The sequence below is a fragment of the Pezoporus flaviventris genome, unplaced genomic scaffold, assembly GCF_033815535.1.
Source record: "Pezoporus flaviventris isolate CSIRO_AGI_PZ_B2104156 unplaced genomic scaffold, CSIRO_AGI_Pfla_v1 ptg000022l, whole genome shotgun sequence".
NCBI lineage: Eukaryota > Metazoa > Chordata > Aves > Psittaciformes > Psittacidae > Pezoporus > Pezoporus flaviventris.
In genome coordinates this window covers 4,420,452-4,438,963 of record NW_026892570.1, presented here as the reverse complement: position 1 = coordinate 4,438,963, position 18,512 = coordinate 4,420,452, and the positions used below count along the sequence as shown (strand labels likewise).

The following is an 18,512-nucleotide window of genomic DNA, read 5'->3' as shown; positions in this document are numbered from 1 at the left end:
GAAGTAAAAAAAAAAAAAGTTTCTACTTCAAGTAATCGGAGGCTTAGCCTGAAACGGACCTTGTGAATATGGCCCCAGAAAGTCTAGGGCTAGCCCCAAATGTGAGACAAATATAAGGAATTTATTGCAGCAGCAGGAGATGGTTATCGTTCCTGCTACTTGCATGTTATCTCAGAACAGCACCATTTTTAAAAGCCTTCATTTATTAGATAGTAAAGCTACAAAAATGGAAAAATAAGACTGATTGCAGAGGATTGTATATAAAATACATTGTCTACTACTTTCATAGTGAAGCTGGTTTCTATTTGGTTAAAAGTTAAATGGCAGTTTGTTACTCGCTTGTTAGTCATTACGTAAGTTAAAGAAAACAAGCAAAAGTAACAGAAAGACACTTAGTTTTGTCCATAGTAGCTGTTAATTTCTTCAGAAACTGTGAGGCAGTATATAAAGCAGTGAGGATGAACACAGATATAGTTCAGTTTTGCTTTTATTACCATGAAATGTTGCTTACTAATACTGTTTTCTGATTGCTGGATGTGAGGCAAATGAGATTTTCTAGCATAATTAAATATTAGGTGAGGAAATTACCTACTTAAGATTTAATTTATTTGAATTATGACATTATAGCAAATTTCAAGAAGTTCTGCTTTTATTACATATCTGCAAGTGTTCTGCTTCCAGAACATTACACAGCAAAACCATTGTGAATGTAGTTTACAACAATCTGTATCATTAAGAGTTCTCCTAACCTACTTTTGATGTTCAGTGTATTTATTATCTTTTTGTTTGTTTTTATGTTTTAACAGGATGCAATTGTAGCAATCCAGCAGTTTCCTTTAATTGGCCAGCTTTTAGGAAGGCTCTGTTGGAATCCTTCTGTTATAGGTTATGGTAAGAACATGTAATGATATTTCTGCAGTGGTTCCGTAAACTTTACTCTACAGGAATTAGGAAAATATGACTTGTTATATACTTTGACTTTTCCACAAAAGCAGAACACTCTTTTTTACTGAAGTGAATTTTGGAGATTAAAAGATTAGCCAAATTATTTAAAATATGTGGCATTGTGAAATCTTAAATTTACTTTGGGAGCTAATTAATTTAATTGATTAGTTAGAGAATCTTTACTTGGAAGCAGTAGATTTTAAACCCAGTGAGTGTTTCTGTGCATCATGATTTATGTTTTTCTTATTTTCTTGACATATTAATTACATTTTTGTTAGGTTCTCAATATGCATAAAATCAAGTGTTCCAGATTACTTTCAACAGAAATTTCTTGCAGTTACACATCAGACTATTTTATTATATATACTAATATAAAAGAATTATTTTTTCTGATACTTGGTTTGTTTTTGCATTGGTATAGAGTTCTACTAACTTAGGGGTGTGTTTGGATTTATTGAGTTTATTCTGAATATGTGTTTTCTTCGTCTTGTGAACTAGTGAAAATGCACGTAGAATCAAAACCAAAGCGGTGAAGTGGTGACATGGGAAAAAAGTGTATGAAAAACTAAAAGCCTCTTACTGGTAGTGTATGTAACTGCACGTGAGAATAAACATGATAAAATAAACTGGGGACAGAAAAACTGTTGGGAGGGAGAAGACAGTACTTGTGTACGTCACCAGTAGCTCCAGTACATTTTTCGGGAAGTGAGATGTTGATATGTTGATAAATGACTTGTGATCTACCTTTAAGCAGAAAACTAATTCTGAGCTTCTCTGTGAGTCACTAAAAATAATCTTTTGCCAGCTTTCTGCTACTACTACAGCTACAAAGAAAACCCCCAAAAGTCACATTTTGTCTCTTGTGCTTTATGACCGCTTTGGGGGAAATACAGGAAAGAACAATTTTTGGTTCACCTAGAAGGGCTTATTAAGTCAAATACAGCATATGTCTTCTGGTTCGGCTTTGTCCTCTAGTCAGCTCCAAGCACAAGCAGAATGAACTTGTCTGCAAAACACATGGTAGGTGTGTGTTATGTCAGCACTTCCCCTCTGAAAGGAAAATTTGGGAAGGAACCATTGATTTAAATACAAATCACTTTTGCAGAGCAGCAAATATGTGCTTTCTTGGCACCTTTTGAGAAAAGCCTTTTTCGTACTTTGTAGACTTATTTTTACGATGGAGAGGCTCCCTTTTTTGATCATAGTTCTAGTTTTTCAGAATGTCAGTAATAGTTGATGTTTACAATTACACATATGCTTTTCTTCTAAGATTTTGTTTGGAGTATACGAGTCTTTAGACCATCAGTTTTTCTGAGCTGACAATGTGTTCTGGTCTAGAAAGTATCATCTATATTTTTCCTCACAGTTGAAAGCCATGTGTTTCTTCTTTTGACTCCTTTTCACAACAATCCCAGCAATACGCTTTTGGTTTCCTCTACTTCATTCTTCTTTGGGTACCTGAGCATTTTCTAAAACAAGAAAAGTACTTTTTTTGCAAATTGATCATTACTTCTGAAGATTGCAAGATAATGAAGTTTTACTATAGGTTTTTTTTTGGTCTCAAAGTTACAAGCAAGCTGAATCAACAAACTTCCCTTGCTCAAGTTTGAATCCTTCACTTCAATGCTTGAAGATGAGTCAAGTAGATTTTCTGACATCAGTAGTCCTGAAGATGTCTGCTTATACATTCCCACCATTCCTCTTTTTAGAGCCACTTGAGCAATCTTTGGACTACTGGCATTTTGGATTCAGCAGATTTTGATTTTGTTTGGCACTAGTTCTGAAGACGCTCTTTAAGATAGTGCTGGCTGCAGCAGATGCTGAGTCTCAAGTGGGTTTTGTGTAATTTCTCATTTGGATAAATAGCTCATTCAGCTATGTGTGTGAGACCAGGCCACCCTTGCAGTAGAAGGAACTAATTTTGTTCAATTCAGGCTTTCATACTAATAAATGGAGAAGGAAAAACATTACACTTCTGCATCATGGCCAAACCACAATACCTGTCATCCTAGATGAATGTCTGTTGATGCTGGAAGCTGACATGGCTGACCACTCAGTGCAGGAAGCGTGGTCCCCAAGGGAAAATAATCTCCTCATAAACACTCCTGAGCAGGAGGTGACCAAGTGGGCGTTATTTAGAATGCTAACGTGAAGGAAGCACAACTGAAGAAAATCTCATGGCTGTACTTGTGGTCCTAAGCCACAAGAGATACATGAGGAATTCAGTCTTGGTAAAGAATTCTAATATTTTTTTTTCTGTGGCCGGGGGGATTATCTTCTCAGTAGGACCCTCCTGGTTTGAGTTTTGATCCCAAATGTCTTGAATCCCAAACTAATACTATAAATGCTGGGGAATTTCTTGGTGGCTCTGTATGTCACTATATGTGTGTGAGCATGCATGCTTATGTATGCATTCATTTCACAGAAATGTATCTAATCAAGAAGAAATGTAGCTAATCAACATTATCTGGTATATTTCAATAAAACTTTACAACAAGCTCTAAAAAGAGTATTTCTGGCTGTAAGATTAGGGTTTTCTGATTAGTTCCTAGCATCTGGCCCTGTTCATGAGAGAGTATTTATAACTGACTGTGTTATGCCTTTTTTTTTCTTTTTCCTCTCTTTTTTTTTTTTGTTGTTGTCCCATGGAAAGTTTTCATTCATTTAGTTAGAGTTACAATATTAACCTACTCAAGAAGTCAAGAAGATAGCCGATGGCCTTTTATGAGATGCAATTTTCACCTTTTAGTTACTAATTTTTTCCTCTTGATGTACTTATTGGGTGTTTTAGTAGTGAGTGTCCTTTCATATCATCCTAAGATCAAATGCCTTAATTTATATTCTGGTAATGGTTTTCAGTGCATATATTGACGATGGGTTTTCAGTGGGAATCAGAGTTAATAGAAGCACAGCAGGAAAAAAGCCACCAGCAGGTTTTCTGTGGCTGTATTTGGTCTTTTGATATGATTATCTTCTGCAGTTGCCATAGTTATTTTAAGATCTGTCCCTCCTTATTCTTGATCTTCCCATCTTTCATCACCAGTTTAAAGCAGTTGTGAAAAGAAAAATGGTGAACCTGAGAGCATCCCTCAGAGTGTCATTGGATTCTTCAGCAAGACGATTGTAGGTCCCTTTTCCTAGACCCATAGGTTTCATAGACCTATGGGAGGCTTCAGTTTTGGTTATAGTCAAAAAAGTAACTGTAACTTAAATAAAATTACTTAATGTCATACTGTAGACGTATAGTATGAAAAGTCAAAAGAAGGAACACTTGAACTATGTATATACATTATTTAGGATAAGCGATTTGGACTTGATTGTTTTTCTTTTCTCCTTGCTTTTTTGATACAGTTTTGGGGTTTTTTAAACGTAATTAATGTAATTGGAAATGATCTTTAATGCCAGACTTTATAAACAGATAATATTTTACTACTGGTAATAAATAATGTTTAAAATCTTAATTTTCTAAGAAGCAAATGGCTATCATTTAGTCATTTAAACAAATAAACCAGTATTTGTTTATTTTTCTTCCCATATAATTTCATATCAGAATTTTAAGGTGAAACACTTTTTGAAGGAGATGGAGTTGTCTCTTAGTGCTGATATCTGAATGCTAGTTGGACATAATTCCAGTCAAAGTGTACAGGCACTTTCAATTTCTGCTGAGTTGTATGCAAGATACCTTCTTTAACTCCAGTCTTGACCAACCTAGGAAATTGTTAGCCTTGTAAAAATCCGTATTAAAAAAAAAAAAAAAAAAAAATAATCCCTAAACACACAATGGGAGAATACCCCAAACTGTAGTCAGTTAAATCTGTATGTTTGAGTAACCATTTCTGTGCAGAGATGTTACTCAGTGGGAGGCCAGTAATGGCCTACAGGCTTGCTGGACATTTATTGAGGAATACTGGTTTAAATCAATATTAGCTTCTCTGATCTGGTGAAAATACAAGCATTACTTAATGGAACTTTTATTTTTTCTTCAGGCTTTGCCAACAAAGCACTTCTAAATAATGCTATTTATTACATCCTGGATAACAAATACACAGAAAACAAAAGAAAACTTGCTGAGTTTGATAATCAAATAGTCTCCTAATATAATTTTTAAAACTCATATGATATTACTAATTTGTGTTATTTTTAACAAGAATAATATTGCTTACTAGGTGAATTTTATACAGAGCTACAATACTATATCCAGTTTTCATAATTTTTATTACAATAATGAACAATAATAATGAAGTTTTATTCTGGGTGTCTGCCAAAGAATGTTAAAAATAAACCCCCAAAAAACAACAAACAAAAAACCACAAACAAAAGTCCCCACCCAAACAAATAAACCTATTGAAAACCAAATTGTGGGAAATAACGATGAATTGAATGGCTCTTAAGGTGCTTACTCCAAATAATCAGCTCCTCTATAACAGTATCTGAGAGGAGGCATAGCAGTATGTGAGAGGAGGCAGCTCATTTCCAGCAGTGTCTTAGAATTAACTAAAACCTGATCTCATCCTGAATAGAAAATCAAAATAGGATTTTTTTTCCCAGCAGCATTTAGCTATTATTCTGCCTGTAGAAATGTAATTTTCCTGAAGCATGGAAAATCCTAATATATTTTTGCAGAAAACTTGATGTTTTAAATTCTTGTTATGAGTGAACTCATAATGTTTTCAGAAGTCAGCATTCTTTGATTGTGCAAGCTTTGGACACAGTGAAATAACTATTTTACTACTGTTGATTATTGTTATTATATTATTTTGATACTGAATTGAAATGTATTGATTATGAAATTGCTTGAAATTATTATATAAATTCATCAATAGGTCATGCATGTATCTATTTTATAGATTTTGAACTTCAGTTGAAGGAAATGATTATACAAAAGCTATGTATGAATAACGTTAAATGTGAATTGAAACTGATACTTAGGGCTTTCGTTTTGCAGATGGGTAGGGATTGTTGTGTGTACTTTTCTCTGTGTTTTGATTTTTCTTTCTTTTCTTTCTTTTTTTTTTTTTTTCCTTTTTTTTCTCCCCCGAAATGTATCCTTATTTGCTTTTTTTCCTGCAGATGAAAGCCAGAAGACTCTGATGTGGTGCTTATGTTGTCTATACAGCAGTGAACCACAGAACCTTGTGGAATTGAAGGCCAACAGCTGGATACGGGTAAGTGAATGAATCCTTCCCAGGACTGCTTTAAATTAAGTTGATTATTTAAAGGTGCTGCATCTATAGCATAGAGACACTGTCATTTAAGAAACTGCTCCAAACACAACTTGCATACATATTGTGTTGATGTATATAGCACTCTAATTATAACATTAATCTTTTATATTAAATATTAAAAAGATGTGGCATTTTAAAATGGGTAGTTTTGATGACTTTTGGTAGATGCACCAAGATATTCACATAACTGATATAATAGCTCACTACTAAGATAACTGATTAATGAGCAGCAAGCACAAATCAGAAGGGAAGCAAGTATCATTGAAAAATCAAACTCAAACCCCTTTTATTTAGGACAAAATAAATAACCTGGAGTAATGCCATAGCTTGTTTTGAAAACAACTTACATTTGCTCTTTAATTTAATTCTTTCTTGCTTTTGTTTAATCTCCTGCCTATGAAGAATATAATTCTATCCAAACTTTCATCAAAGCAGTCAGAGAGGGGAGGCTTAGTGCTTGTCTGTGGATTTATATTTAGTGGCTTAAGGAATAATGAATCCTTAATTTTAATCCCAAATTTAAGGTTTTGTGTGGTACATCTGTTCACATTTTATGTATTTCCACACTGAACTAGCAAAGCACATCAGCATGTAAATAACTTGCAGCACATTGATATTTAGTGCTTTACATTGCTGAATAGCAGTTTGAGGATTGTTGATTTTACATCCCTGCACTCTCCATTGGTCCATGTCAAAATATGCTTATAGATATTAATGGACTTGCTAATATTTGGTGCTTTCATTTGTATCTTACAGTCCTTACAACCAGTGGTAATACAGCAGCCTGATCATTACTTATGTGAATGTCTGCTGAAACTGAAAATACTTGAAGGCTTCTTTAAGTAGTTAATTTCTTACTTAATAGTTGGGGCTACTGCTTTTGTTAGCACTGCCACCTGAAAGGGTCGTATTCTGGGACTAACATGTAAGTATTTGAGTCAAGCCTCACTGTAGTCCTGCAGGATTTTTTCTACCTACTCTGTGTTTTTGAATCAATCTTAGTAGTCATTGTGACTTGATGGGTCAAGAGTTAACCTAAAAGTTATAGGGAAGAGGACATTGAGGAGTTCAAAACACCAACATGTTTTGCTAACGATTTTTATCATTCAGCATGTCCCTAGTTGCCTAATGTGAGTGTAGCTCAATATGATGTGAAATGCAATACTTTTGTATTTTAATTGGAGGGAAAGAAAAAACTCTTGGGAAACTTACAATTTAAAAAAAAAAAAAAAGGAAGGGTAGGTAAGGGAGAATAAAAAATGCACAGCACCAGGGTACAAAAGTTGAGATTAAAAGAAAGGCTATTAATAAATTGTTTTTATAATCATTAGAATTTATTCTTGGATTCTTACTGTCCAGTGTGCATTGTAGAATCATAGAATAGTTAGGGTTGGAAAGGACCTTAAGATCATCAAGTTCCAACCCCCCTGCCGTGGGCAGGGACACCTCACACTAAACCATGTCACCCAAGGCTCTGTCCAACCTGGCCTTGAACACCACCAGGGATGGAGCATTCACAACTTCCCTGGGCAACCCATTCCAGTGCCTCGCCACCCTTACAGTAAAGAACTTCTTCCTTATATCCAATCTAAACTTCCCCTGTTTAAGTTTTAACCCGTTACTCCTTGTCCTATCACTACAGTCCCTAATGAAGAGTCCCTCCTCAGCATCCCTATAGGCCCCCTTCAGATACTGGAAGGCTGCTATGAGGTCTCCATGCAGCTTTCTCTTCTCCAGGCTGAACAGCCCCAACTTTCTCAGCCTGTCTTCATATGGCTTTTTGAAAAAAATGGGTTTACCTCCTTTTTTTTACAATCAGCATTGAAATTTAATGATATTATAAGAGTTATCATGCTTGTTTGCGCCGAAAAGCTAAGTTAAATATTTGGCTACTCTTGAAGTTTTTCTTTTGCCATGTGTGATAATGACTTACATCTAAAAATGCCCAAAACATCCAGTCAGTCTGTTGACCCATCCAGGGCACACTTAATATTGTTTCTTCTTAATTTTCCATGTGAAGACAGGCTGAGAAAGTTGGGGCTGTTCAGCCTGGAGAAGAGAAGGCTGCATGGAGACCTCACAGCAGCATTGCAGTATATGAAGGGGGCCAACAAGCATGTGGGGAGGGACTCCTCGTCAGGAACTGTAGTGATAGAACAAGGCCAATGGGTTTAAACTGTAACAGTGGAAATTCATGTTAGATTTAGTGAAGAAGTTCTTTAGTGTGAGGGTGGTGAGGCACTGGCAGAGGTTGCCCAAAGAACTTGTAAATGCTCCATCCCTGGCAGCGTTCAAAGCCAGGTTGGACAGAGCCTTGGGTGACATGGTCTAGTATGAGACATCCCTCCCCATGGCAGGGGGGTTGAAACTAGATGATCTTGAGGCTCTTTCCAACCCTAACTATTCTATGATTCTATGATATGTGTCTCAAAAGATTGTCACAGAAAGAGATCAAGATACCTTGGCTATCAGAGTCCTAATTTGAGGTTTGCGTCAGCTGGTTTATATTGACTGGATGACCAGCTTCTGCAGTGGTCTGATCTCACCTTAGCCTTGTTTGTAACAACGGGAGCTCTTTACAGTGGGGATATTCACTCCCTGGTGTAGAAGATGCCAAGTACATTGTGGTATACTATGGAAAAAACGTCTGAAAGTCTAAAATATATAGATGAAAGAAATTCTTGGGGGCTGAGAGGAAGGCAGTTTTATGGCTACGTGATGGAAAGAATATTGAAATCCAGAAATTAATTCTAAATAAGCTCTGAAATCTGAATGCTACTTAAAAGGTTTTTACTATTACGGAAAACTTTCCTGTACTTGAAAAGAAATGATAGATTATCTAAGGTACTTCCTACAGGGTATGGATGGAAAGCCATCCTTGACCACACAGAATAGGGCTCTGTTTTGTGTCCATACACACTGATTCAGATGCCATCAAAAAGGGGTTTATATATAAGAACTGCTGTTCAGCTTCTGTGGGAATGACCTCCACAGTAGCCTTGTCATTTGGCTCTGCAACTGAGAGTTAATTTTTTCTCCTCACTTAATGCTTCAGTATACACTGATGAGGAATGCTCTATTTTTTAAAAAGGTAAAGATCAAGATTTTGAATTGTGGTCTGCAGTCCTTGCCTTCCCCTCTTAGAGTTTAGCTTCTCAATTTTCTGCTGGGCTAAGCAATGTTGGAAAGGTGGTGGACACCACTTGTTTCCAAATGTGTGCAGTGGAAAGCAGAGACTGTATTATTATTTCCTTTGGAAACTGTCAGCACTCAGTGAACAAAATTCACCACTTGAGAGTACCTCTTTGATAATGTAAACATGTTTTCAGGTAAAGGGTTTTCATTTTGCCTAATTCAGCATTTGCAGAAAACTGCAACATTTGCTTGCTGGAGTTTCTCTGCTTTTTAGGGAACTAGGAGGTTCCAGAACTTCGGTGTCACCTTGTTATTTTATGAAGAGCAAACATGGAAATGTGTTTGAATAGTTTAATATAGTGTGTATTTAGTAAAACGTCTGATTGTACAGCAGTGCTCAAATGTCTCTTGTAAAAAGGGGTTTGTGTTTTGTTTTGGCTTTGTGTGTGTGTTCTGTTGTTTTGTTTTGGCTTTGGTATTTATTTATTTATTTTTTTAAATTTAAGTTATAAATCTAAAAACATAACATCAAGTCCTTCTGTCTTTAGTATTGTTACACTTGCCTCCTGAAGAGGACACCTTAGAGCATCTGAATGGGAATCTTGTTTTCCAGAAGAATGGAAGGCATATATGTCTTCCACAGGCCAGCTTTTTGATTTACCTTGAAGTTGTATTTATTTAGACTACATTTGATGGAATTCTGTCTATTGTGTTAAATGGTATTGAAGTGTTTTGCAGTGGATTGCATAAAAAAGCCAGATCAAGAAATTTACTGCCAATTAAGCACAGGATGTCTGAGATTTTTAGTGATGTTCTCCGGATGACCTGGGTTTTTTATGATCATCTTGACTTTTTAATTAAACTACAATTTTAATTGAGTTGGTTCAGTTAATGAAGCACACTGACCTTTCACCCCTACTTCTGAATCTGTGCCAGAATTTTCAGCAAAATGGATTTTTATGACCTTTGCTTTCTGTGTAGCAGTATATCTAAGACTGTGATGAATTAGCATTAAAAGGATGGTCACTCAGTAATGGTTCAAAATGGAAACATTTGTGATTTACTTTTCGGGACAGATATACCTGCTTAGTTACAAATCAAAATGCTTAGTTACATCTCACTATACACTTACATTTGTGCTTGGTTTTCCTCTTTAGATGTCAAGAGATTTTTTTTGCTTGTATCTTGGATCATCCAGCTATCTGATCAGGTGTTTGTTGAATATTGAATGACAATATTTGTCATTCTTAATAGTTTAACTCATTAACATACATCTTGATTAGGCAACAGTATTCAAGAACAGAATAGAACCAGCACTGTTATAAAAACAGGAGTTCAGCAAAATTGTATTTCTTTAACATTTTAGGGTTTAAGCAGATTTACTGTTTTTTCTGTCAGGGAAGAGTTGCTCATTGATTTACTGGTACTTTGTAAGATTATTTAGTTACTCCTGAATATTACAAGAGCAAAGGTAGAAAGTAGACATTGATGGAACTGCAGGGAAGTTGTGGAGAATAGCTGATGGAAAAAAAATGGAAAAAAGGTCTGGGACTGTGATATGTAGGTGTGCATGTTTTAATGTATTTTGGCTTTATTTGGAATGAGTTACCAAAGCATTTACAATATTTCTATCAAAATGAGCATAGTAAAGCATCAGTAAGGCATGAAGGAAATGAGAGGGACTGCGTTATCTTTGAGAAATAGAGGAATTGTCCTCATATCTTTATAAAATATGCAAAATAGCTTTTATGTGAAATAGAAGATGGAAAAGGGGAGTAGAATCATAGAATAGTTTTTTTCTCATTGTAGAATTGGGGAATAGTTTGGGTTGGAAGGGACCTTTAAAGATCATCTTGTGCAACCCCCCTGCAATGAGCAGGAACATCCTCAACTAACTCAGGTTTCTCAGAGCCTCATCCAACCTGACCTTATATGTTTTCAGGGATGGTGCATCTGCCACCTCTCTGGGCAATCTGTGCCAGTGTTTCACCGCCCTCATTGTAGAAAAATGCTTCCTTATGTGTAGTCTGGATCAATGCTTTTTGAGGTTAAGACCATTACCCCCTCTCTTATCACAACAGGCCTATTAAAAAGTTTTTCCTCATCCTTCTTATAAGCCCCCTTTAAGTATTGAAAGTCTGCAATAAGGTCTTAAGACCTTAGAATTAGAAAAATGTATTTTCTTCTGTGTCTGTTTCATGAGAAGATTTATTTATTTATTTATTTTAGGATATATGATTTATGTATATTTGTTAAAATACAGTATGCCAAGTATGTGAGGAAAAGTTTGGAACAGGACACAGTTGTTTTCAGTATATAGCCATGACAACTTTGTTGGTTATTATGATAGCTATTTACTAAGTTATTAACAGTGGTGTATATTCTTAAATACCAGTAGGTGGCATTCTTTCTATTACATACAGGTACACATATGTTTGTTTTATATTAATAGGTACACAACTTTCCACTTCACAGCATTCTAATACATCTTCTTCTAAGGGAAGGTGAACGTTTTCTTTTAATAGCAGTCTCCAGATTAGAAGCCAGCTTCATTGCTACCCAGATTCTGTGGCATTGTTTCGAGTCTTAGCTGCCTGCTGATGCTTGCGGTAGTGAGAGTTCTGTGTTAAGATTCCTGTCCTGAAATTTTGGGCAACAATTCAGGATACTCACTAATAGGAAAACTCATTTACTGATCTTTTCTGTATGCACAGTGCATGCAGTTGGACTGATTTTTGTCTTGCCCGTAAGTATTCCAGAGATGTAGAAGAATTCTACACCACTTGTTATGATAACTAATTCTTCATATTTATGGGGAGTTTTTTAGTATTTAGGGGCTTTGCATCTGAGGCTCTGTTTGTTAAACACTGCACACAAACAGTTTAGAAAACATCCTTGGTTCTGAAGTGGCTACAATGAATGACTTGTGATGCAGTCAGAAACAAAAACCAAAACATAAATAACTACTCCTTTCTTCTAGCCCCATCCTTCCATCATGTTGTAAAATTACAAACGGTATTCTGCACAGCACGTTTTTTTTTATTTCCCCTCTTTTATTATGTAACCCTATATATATTTTTATATATACATATACATATGGTTACCCACTTATGTATGGTCAAGTCATCTATGCTAAAATGTTTTTAGTATCTCTGTTGTCATATTACTTGGTTTGCTGCTCCCATGCTGTAATTTATTCTGTCACACTTTTCCCTGCTGCTGGTTTCAGAAGTTTATTTGATATAGGCATGAGACTCTTCCCCACACTGTCGAGTACAACAAAGCAGCCATTCTTTTGTTTCTGGTACCTTGTTAAGAGTCAGCCTTCTTCAATGCATTAGCAGAGACTCGAGTAAGCGTAGGTTAAGTTGCATGAACTGATACCACTAAATGCCAGTAGATGTCAGCCTCTGTACGAAGTGATTGCCTTCAGGTGCCCCACCCGGACATGGGACGCACAAAAATGTGCGTTCTCGCACACCGGTTTTTAGAGCCAGGTAACTTCACTGTTGTTAAGGATTAAACTAATAGGAATAACATTGCGGCCTTTCCCTGATTCCATCTGGATGTGTTTTGTTAGAAGGGCAGTATTATGAGGTACTCTAATTTGTCATGACGAGGACAAATAAAGATGAGTACTTCCTCTGAGGAAGGACCAAGTTGAACTTCTGCAGCCAAATTAATAGGTATAAAATAACGCTGTTATAGGACAGGCATGAACAGGACATTCACTGGAATTGGTAACAGGAAATGAAAACTGGGACTTAGCTGTTGTACATTATACTTTCACTTAAGCTGTTCTATGTTAGAAACATTTTCCATTCTTAGTTAGAGCTAAGAGCAATTATTAAAGAAGTATACTTCATAAAAAGTGGAAACAAAGAAAAACAGCCTACCAAATATCCTGTGGCTGTTCATTGCCTGTTCTGGAGGCTTTTGTGAACATGCAAGAGATTATGGATAATTACGGGCTAGTGATTGCTTTTATAATACTGCTTTGTTTGTGTTCAGAGAGTTTATATTATTCTTATTTCATTATTAGTCAGAGCATTGAAGCACCTGTAAATGAATGTAATTTTAAACATATTGTTGTTGTGCAATGCAGTTATCAATGTTCTCATCTTTCATGGAAATTTTAATCCAGTTTTAAATCCCATGTAAGTTCATATCCTGTAGACAGGATGGGAAATGCAGATCTTTGGTGGTATTTGTAAGTTGACAAGCCATCACAGTAGCATCAAAGGAACCCAAATGTTTTATTTGGCTTGTAAGTCAAGGAATGAGGAAGCATACTAGTTTCTGAATAGGAAAACCTGGTTTAAAAATGTTTCCCAGATATAAGGGGAAAACATAAAAGATTCTGCTTATCAATTCTATGTTCAAAATTCTATTTATACAGGGTTGTGGTTTTTTTTGTGTGTGTGTGAGGCTGAATATAAGGGTTTTTGTTTAAAACTTAACCTATCTGTTTAATAATGAAGTTGACTAAAGAACAAGAAACATACCTGAGCGAATGTAATTGTCACAACAGTTAAAACAGTGGTTTTCCCATTGTTTATATAAGCAATAAAGGATCAGCGGTGCTTGTGCTACCCTAGCTTCTGGGTAGTTCTCAGTCCACCATGTTATACACGGAATATGTAATAATGGCAGTAACTATAAAATCATGTTTTGCTCATCTAGTCTACCTCTGTTAATACATGGTGCATTTACACACAATCTCAAGCCTAGATCTCAGGAGCAGAATGAAACAGGTATCTGAAAAGCACTTTATTCTACAGTGGTTTTTCAGTTACATGTATTAGCAAAAATTAAAAAACTTCCAACTGTAGATAGAACAGATTAAATGCCAGCATACCACCCTCTGTATCGCTGAAAGTACGTACAGAAAATTCAGATGTGCTGTTCTATCAAAAGTGATGGTATTAAAACCCAGAGAAGTCAGAAAGCAGCTTTCCTCTTTGTAATTATCTGAGATAAATTAATTGGTTTGTTAAAACAATTTTCAGTTAATTCAGCCAGTGGCAGCTGAGTGGTTATTTCAGATATGTATGCAAAAGCTATACACACATGTATTATGTAAAATGAAACATAAAAATGAGATGTTTTAGAGAATGCATAAGGAAAATTAAAAGAGTAAATTCTGTAAAATGATTTGTAAATAAGACAAAAATACCCAGTCTTACAAACTTAAGGGCTTGCTCAGAGGTGAGAGTTCACAGTGCGCTCAGGATTTCAAACAAGTGAGATACATGTTAGCAGGTGTAGACCTGACTTCTGATGCCTTGTATTTGTTAACCAGCAATTTGACGCTTGAACTTTTGTCAAAAGCAAGCAAAAGACAGTGTCAGTCAGTACTAAAGCATGGGGAGATGGAGTGCTCATTTGCTAGAGATAGTTGGCTAGCCAAATCTGATGGGGGTAGGGGGAAGTTGAGCTGAAAGGGCATGCAGATGTAAAATTACCTGGTGGAGCTTTGTACCTCTTGCCAGAAGCTGGGCAGGGCAGTTGGTCACTGAAAGATTTCCAAGTTAAATAAATAGAAAGAGGACATCTGATGCACAAGGAGAGACATTTCTGATTGTTGTCAGGTACTAGGCTTGCTGTGGCATTAGGGTTCCTCTTTGAAAAACAGAGCAAACATTTTCAAGTTCAGCCCTCTCCACAGGGAAAACTGCTTTTGTTTACTGTTGTTTGGGTTGGGTTCAGCAGTCAGTTTGTGTCACTAGGGTTCAGCAACATGTTTTTACAAATGAGGAAGCTCTGTGAATCTGGAAGAAAATAATAATATCCAAACGCAACAATAATATGGTCAGAAGCCCCAAGCCATTCTAAAAGAAGCAGAACTTCTGAGTTAAGTGAAACAAACAAAAATGCCTTTGCATAGATGTAGCATATCTGTGGAGAAGTGTAGAGAAAGACTGTATTAAAAGGAAAAGTACCATGTATGTGGATGGACTGTATAAAAAGTCTTCAGGATGCAGTTTTTATGCACTTAATCAAGCTGCCTGAACCATACTTACAAGTATACCATTGTGCAGAACTGTTTAATGGGCATTCTGTGTGTAGTTTGTGAAAAGTGTTTGAGGAACAGAAGGGATTAATTTAAGAAAAACTTCGTCAATTACTATGACCATCTCTGCAGAAAGCCAGAGATGGTACCACTGCAGTCAGGTCAGTTGAAATAGGAAAATGCTACTGGTTGTATCATGGGCCTAACAAAAGCAAGAGTAAGAACTCCTACTGTTTCACTGGGCTCAGTTCATGAAGTGAAATGTTTGGGTTTCTTTTTTGGACAGAATTGCTGTTTACTGGGAAATCTAATAAGCATTTGGAAGACATTGGTGAGGCAAAGCTTAGGTGTAGCTCGACTTTTAATTTCTGTGAAATCTGAGAATATTCAAGACAGGCTAATTGGCAAGACTTTTTAGTGGCACCTTGTGAGCTTGATTATTATGGCCATTACAGGACAGAAGAAGTATCTGTAGATAAATGGACACTGACACAGCTGGTGTGAAGTGCCAAGGGTAGTCTTCTCCACTGGGGAAGGAGAGCCAGGGTCCGCAGGTTACAAGAAGGCAGACACGGCTCTGGATTTACGCAGAAACAGCACAACCACTCAAGAACAGAGCAAGTCCAGTGACAATTACCAAGATAGCCATGAGTCATGATCGCCAGAACAGCTTACAGTGATGAAGCAGGTCCAAGGTCAAGCTGGGAAGTCTGGGTCAGGTTCCAGAGTAGAGAGGTGCATGACCAGGAGCAGGCATGGCTGCAACAGCTCAGGCAAGGACCAAGAGGCTTGTTTGCCTGTGCTTAAATCCAGTTCCCAAGTGAAACCAGAAGGACCCAGCTTCTTACAGCTCCTGAACACATAGCACTGTGTGGCAAGTGGCCTCGACCCCAGGCAGCCAAACCCTTAGGAAGGAAGAATAAGGAAGACACAACTAGATATCTGTTTGTACAGGTTTTCCTATGGCTTCTGCATCTGGCTGTTATCATTGGCAGAATCATAGAATAGTTAGGGTTGGAAAGGACCTTAAGATCATCTAGTTCCAACCACCCTGCCATGGGCAGGGACACCTCACACTAAACCATGTCACCCAAGGCTCTGTCCAACCTGTCTTTGAACACCACCAGGAGTGGAGCATTCACAACCTCCTGGGGCAACCCATTCCAGTGCCTCAACACCCTAACAGGAAAGAACTTCCTCCTTATATCCAATCTAAACTCCCCCTGTTTTAGTTTGAACCCATTAGCCCTTGTCCTGTCACTACAGTCCCTAATGAAGAGTCCCTCCTCAGCATTCCTTCAGATACTGGAAGGTTGCTATGAGGTCTCCACGCAGCCTTCTCTTCTCCAGGATGAACAACCCGAGCTTTCTCAGCCTGTCTTCATACAGGAGGTGCTCCAGTCCCCTGATCATCCTCGTGGCCCTCCTCTGGACTTGTTCCAACAGTTCCATGTCCTTTTTATGTTGAGGACACCTGAACTGCACACAATACTCCAAATGAGGTCTCATGAGAACGCAGTAGAGGGGCAGGATCACCTCCTTTGACCTGCTGGTCACGCTCCTTTTGATGCAGCCCAGGATACGGTTGGCTTTCTGGGCTGTGAGCGCACACTGAACCTGGCTCATGTTCATTTTCTCATCAACCAACACCCCCAAGTCCTTCTCCACAGGGCTGCTCTGAATCTCTTCTCTGCCCAACCTGTAGCTGTGCCTGGGATTGCTCCGACCCAGGTATAGGACCTTGCACTTGGCATGGTTAAACTTCATGAGGTTGGCATCAGCCCACCTCACAAGCGTGTCAAGGTCCCTCTGGATGGCATTCCTTCCCTCCAGCTTATCAACCGAACCACACAGCTTGGTGTCATCAGCAAACTTGCTGAGGGCGCACTCAATCCCACTGTCCATGTCAGCAACGAAGATGTTGAACAAGACCGGTCCCAACACCAATCCCTGAGGGACACCACTCGTTACTGGTCTCCAGCTGGACATTGAGCCATTGACCACAACTCTTTGTGTGCAGCCATCCAGCCAGTTCTTTATCCACCGAGTGGTCCATCCATCAAATTGATGTCTCTCCAATTTAGAGAGAAGGATGTCATGTGGGACAGTGTCGAACGCTTTACACAAGCGCAGATAGATGACATCAACTGCTCTACCCCTGTCCATCGGTTCCGTAGCCCCATCATAGAAGGCCACCGAATTGGTCAGGCAGGATTTCCCCTTAGTGAAGCCATGCTGGCTGTCACCAAGCACCTTGTTGATTTTCATGTGCCTTAGCATGCCATCCAGGAGAATCTGCTCCAAGATTTTGCTAGGCACGGAGGTGAGACTGACTGGTCTGTAATTCCCTGGGTCATCCATTTTTCCCCTTCTTGAAAATGGGGGTTATATTTCCCTTTTTCCAGTTGTTGGGAACTTCACCTGACTGCCATGATTTTTCAAATATGATGGCCCGCGGCTTTGCAACTTCATTTGCCAGCTCCTTCAGGATCTGCGGATGGATCTCATCAGGTCCCACAGACTTGTGCACATTCAGGTTCTTAAGATGGTCTCGAACCAGATCCTCTCCTACAGTGGGCCCAAGGTCTTCATTCTCACAGTCCCTGCATCTGCCTTCCAAGACTTGGGTGGTTTTGTCAGAGCCTGTGCAAGTGAAGACCGAGGCAAAGAAGTCATTCAGAACCTCAGCCTTCTCCAAATCCTGTGTAGCCAGTTCTCCTGAGAGCTTCCTGAGGGATCTACGTTCTCCCTAGTCTGTCTTTTACTCGCTACGTACCTATAGAATCCCTTCATGTTATCCTTAACATCCCTAGCCAAGTTTACTTCTAACTGGGCCTTAGCTTTCCTAACCTGGTCCCTAGCTTCCCAAACAACATCCCTGTATTCTTCCCAGGCCACCTGTCCTTGCTTCCAGTTACTATAAGCCTCTTTTTTCATTTGAATTTTCCTCAGGAGCTCCTTATCCATCCAAGGAGGTCTCCTGGCCCTCCTGCTGCACTTCCTTCTGGTTGGGATGCAACACTGCTGAGCTTGTAGCAGGTGATCCTTGAATATCAACCAACAGTCTCGGGCCCCCCTGCCCTCCAGGGCTATATCCCATGGAACCTGGCTAAGCAGGTTCCTGAAGAGGCCAAAGTCTGCTCTCTTGAAGTCCAGGGCAGTGAGCTTGCTGCACACTCTTCTCACTGTCCTGA

The 18,512-nt window shown here is 38.2% G+C and overlaps 1 protein-coding gene across 2 annotated transcripts in view; it reads left to right on the top strand.

Annotated features, from left to right (window-relative positions):
- FANCC (FA complementation group C) overlaps window positions 1-18,512 on the top strand; it is a 107,324-nt gene that overhangs the window by 24,218 nt on the left and 64,594 nt on the right. For both annotated transcript variants that reach the window (XM_061456333.1, XM_061456332.1), the window contains exons 3-4: window positions 807-891; window positions 6,016-6,110. In XM_061456333.1, coding sequence (XP_061312317.1) covers window positions 807-891; window positions 6,016-6,110 — 180 coding nt within the window. The remainder of the gene's footprint in view (window positions 1-806; window positions 892-6,015; window positions 6,111-18,512) is intronic.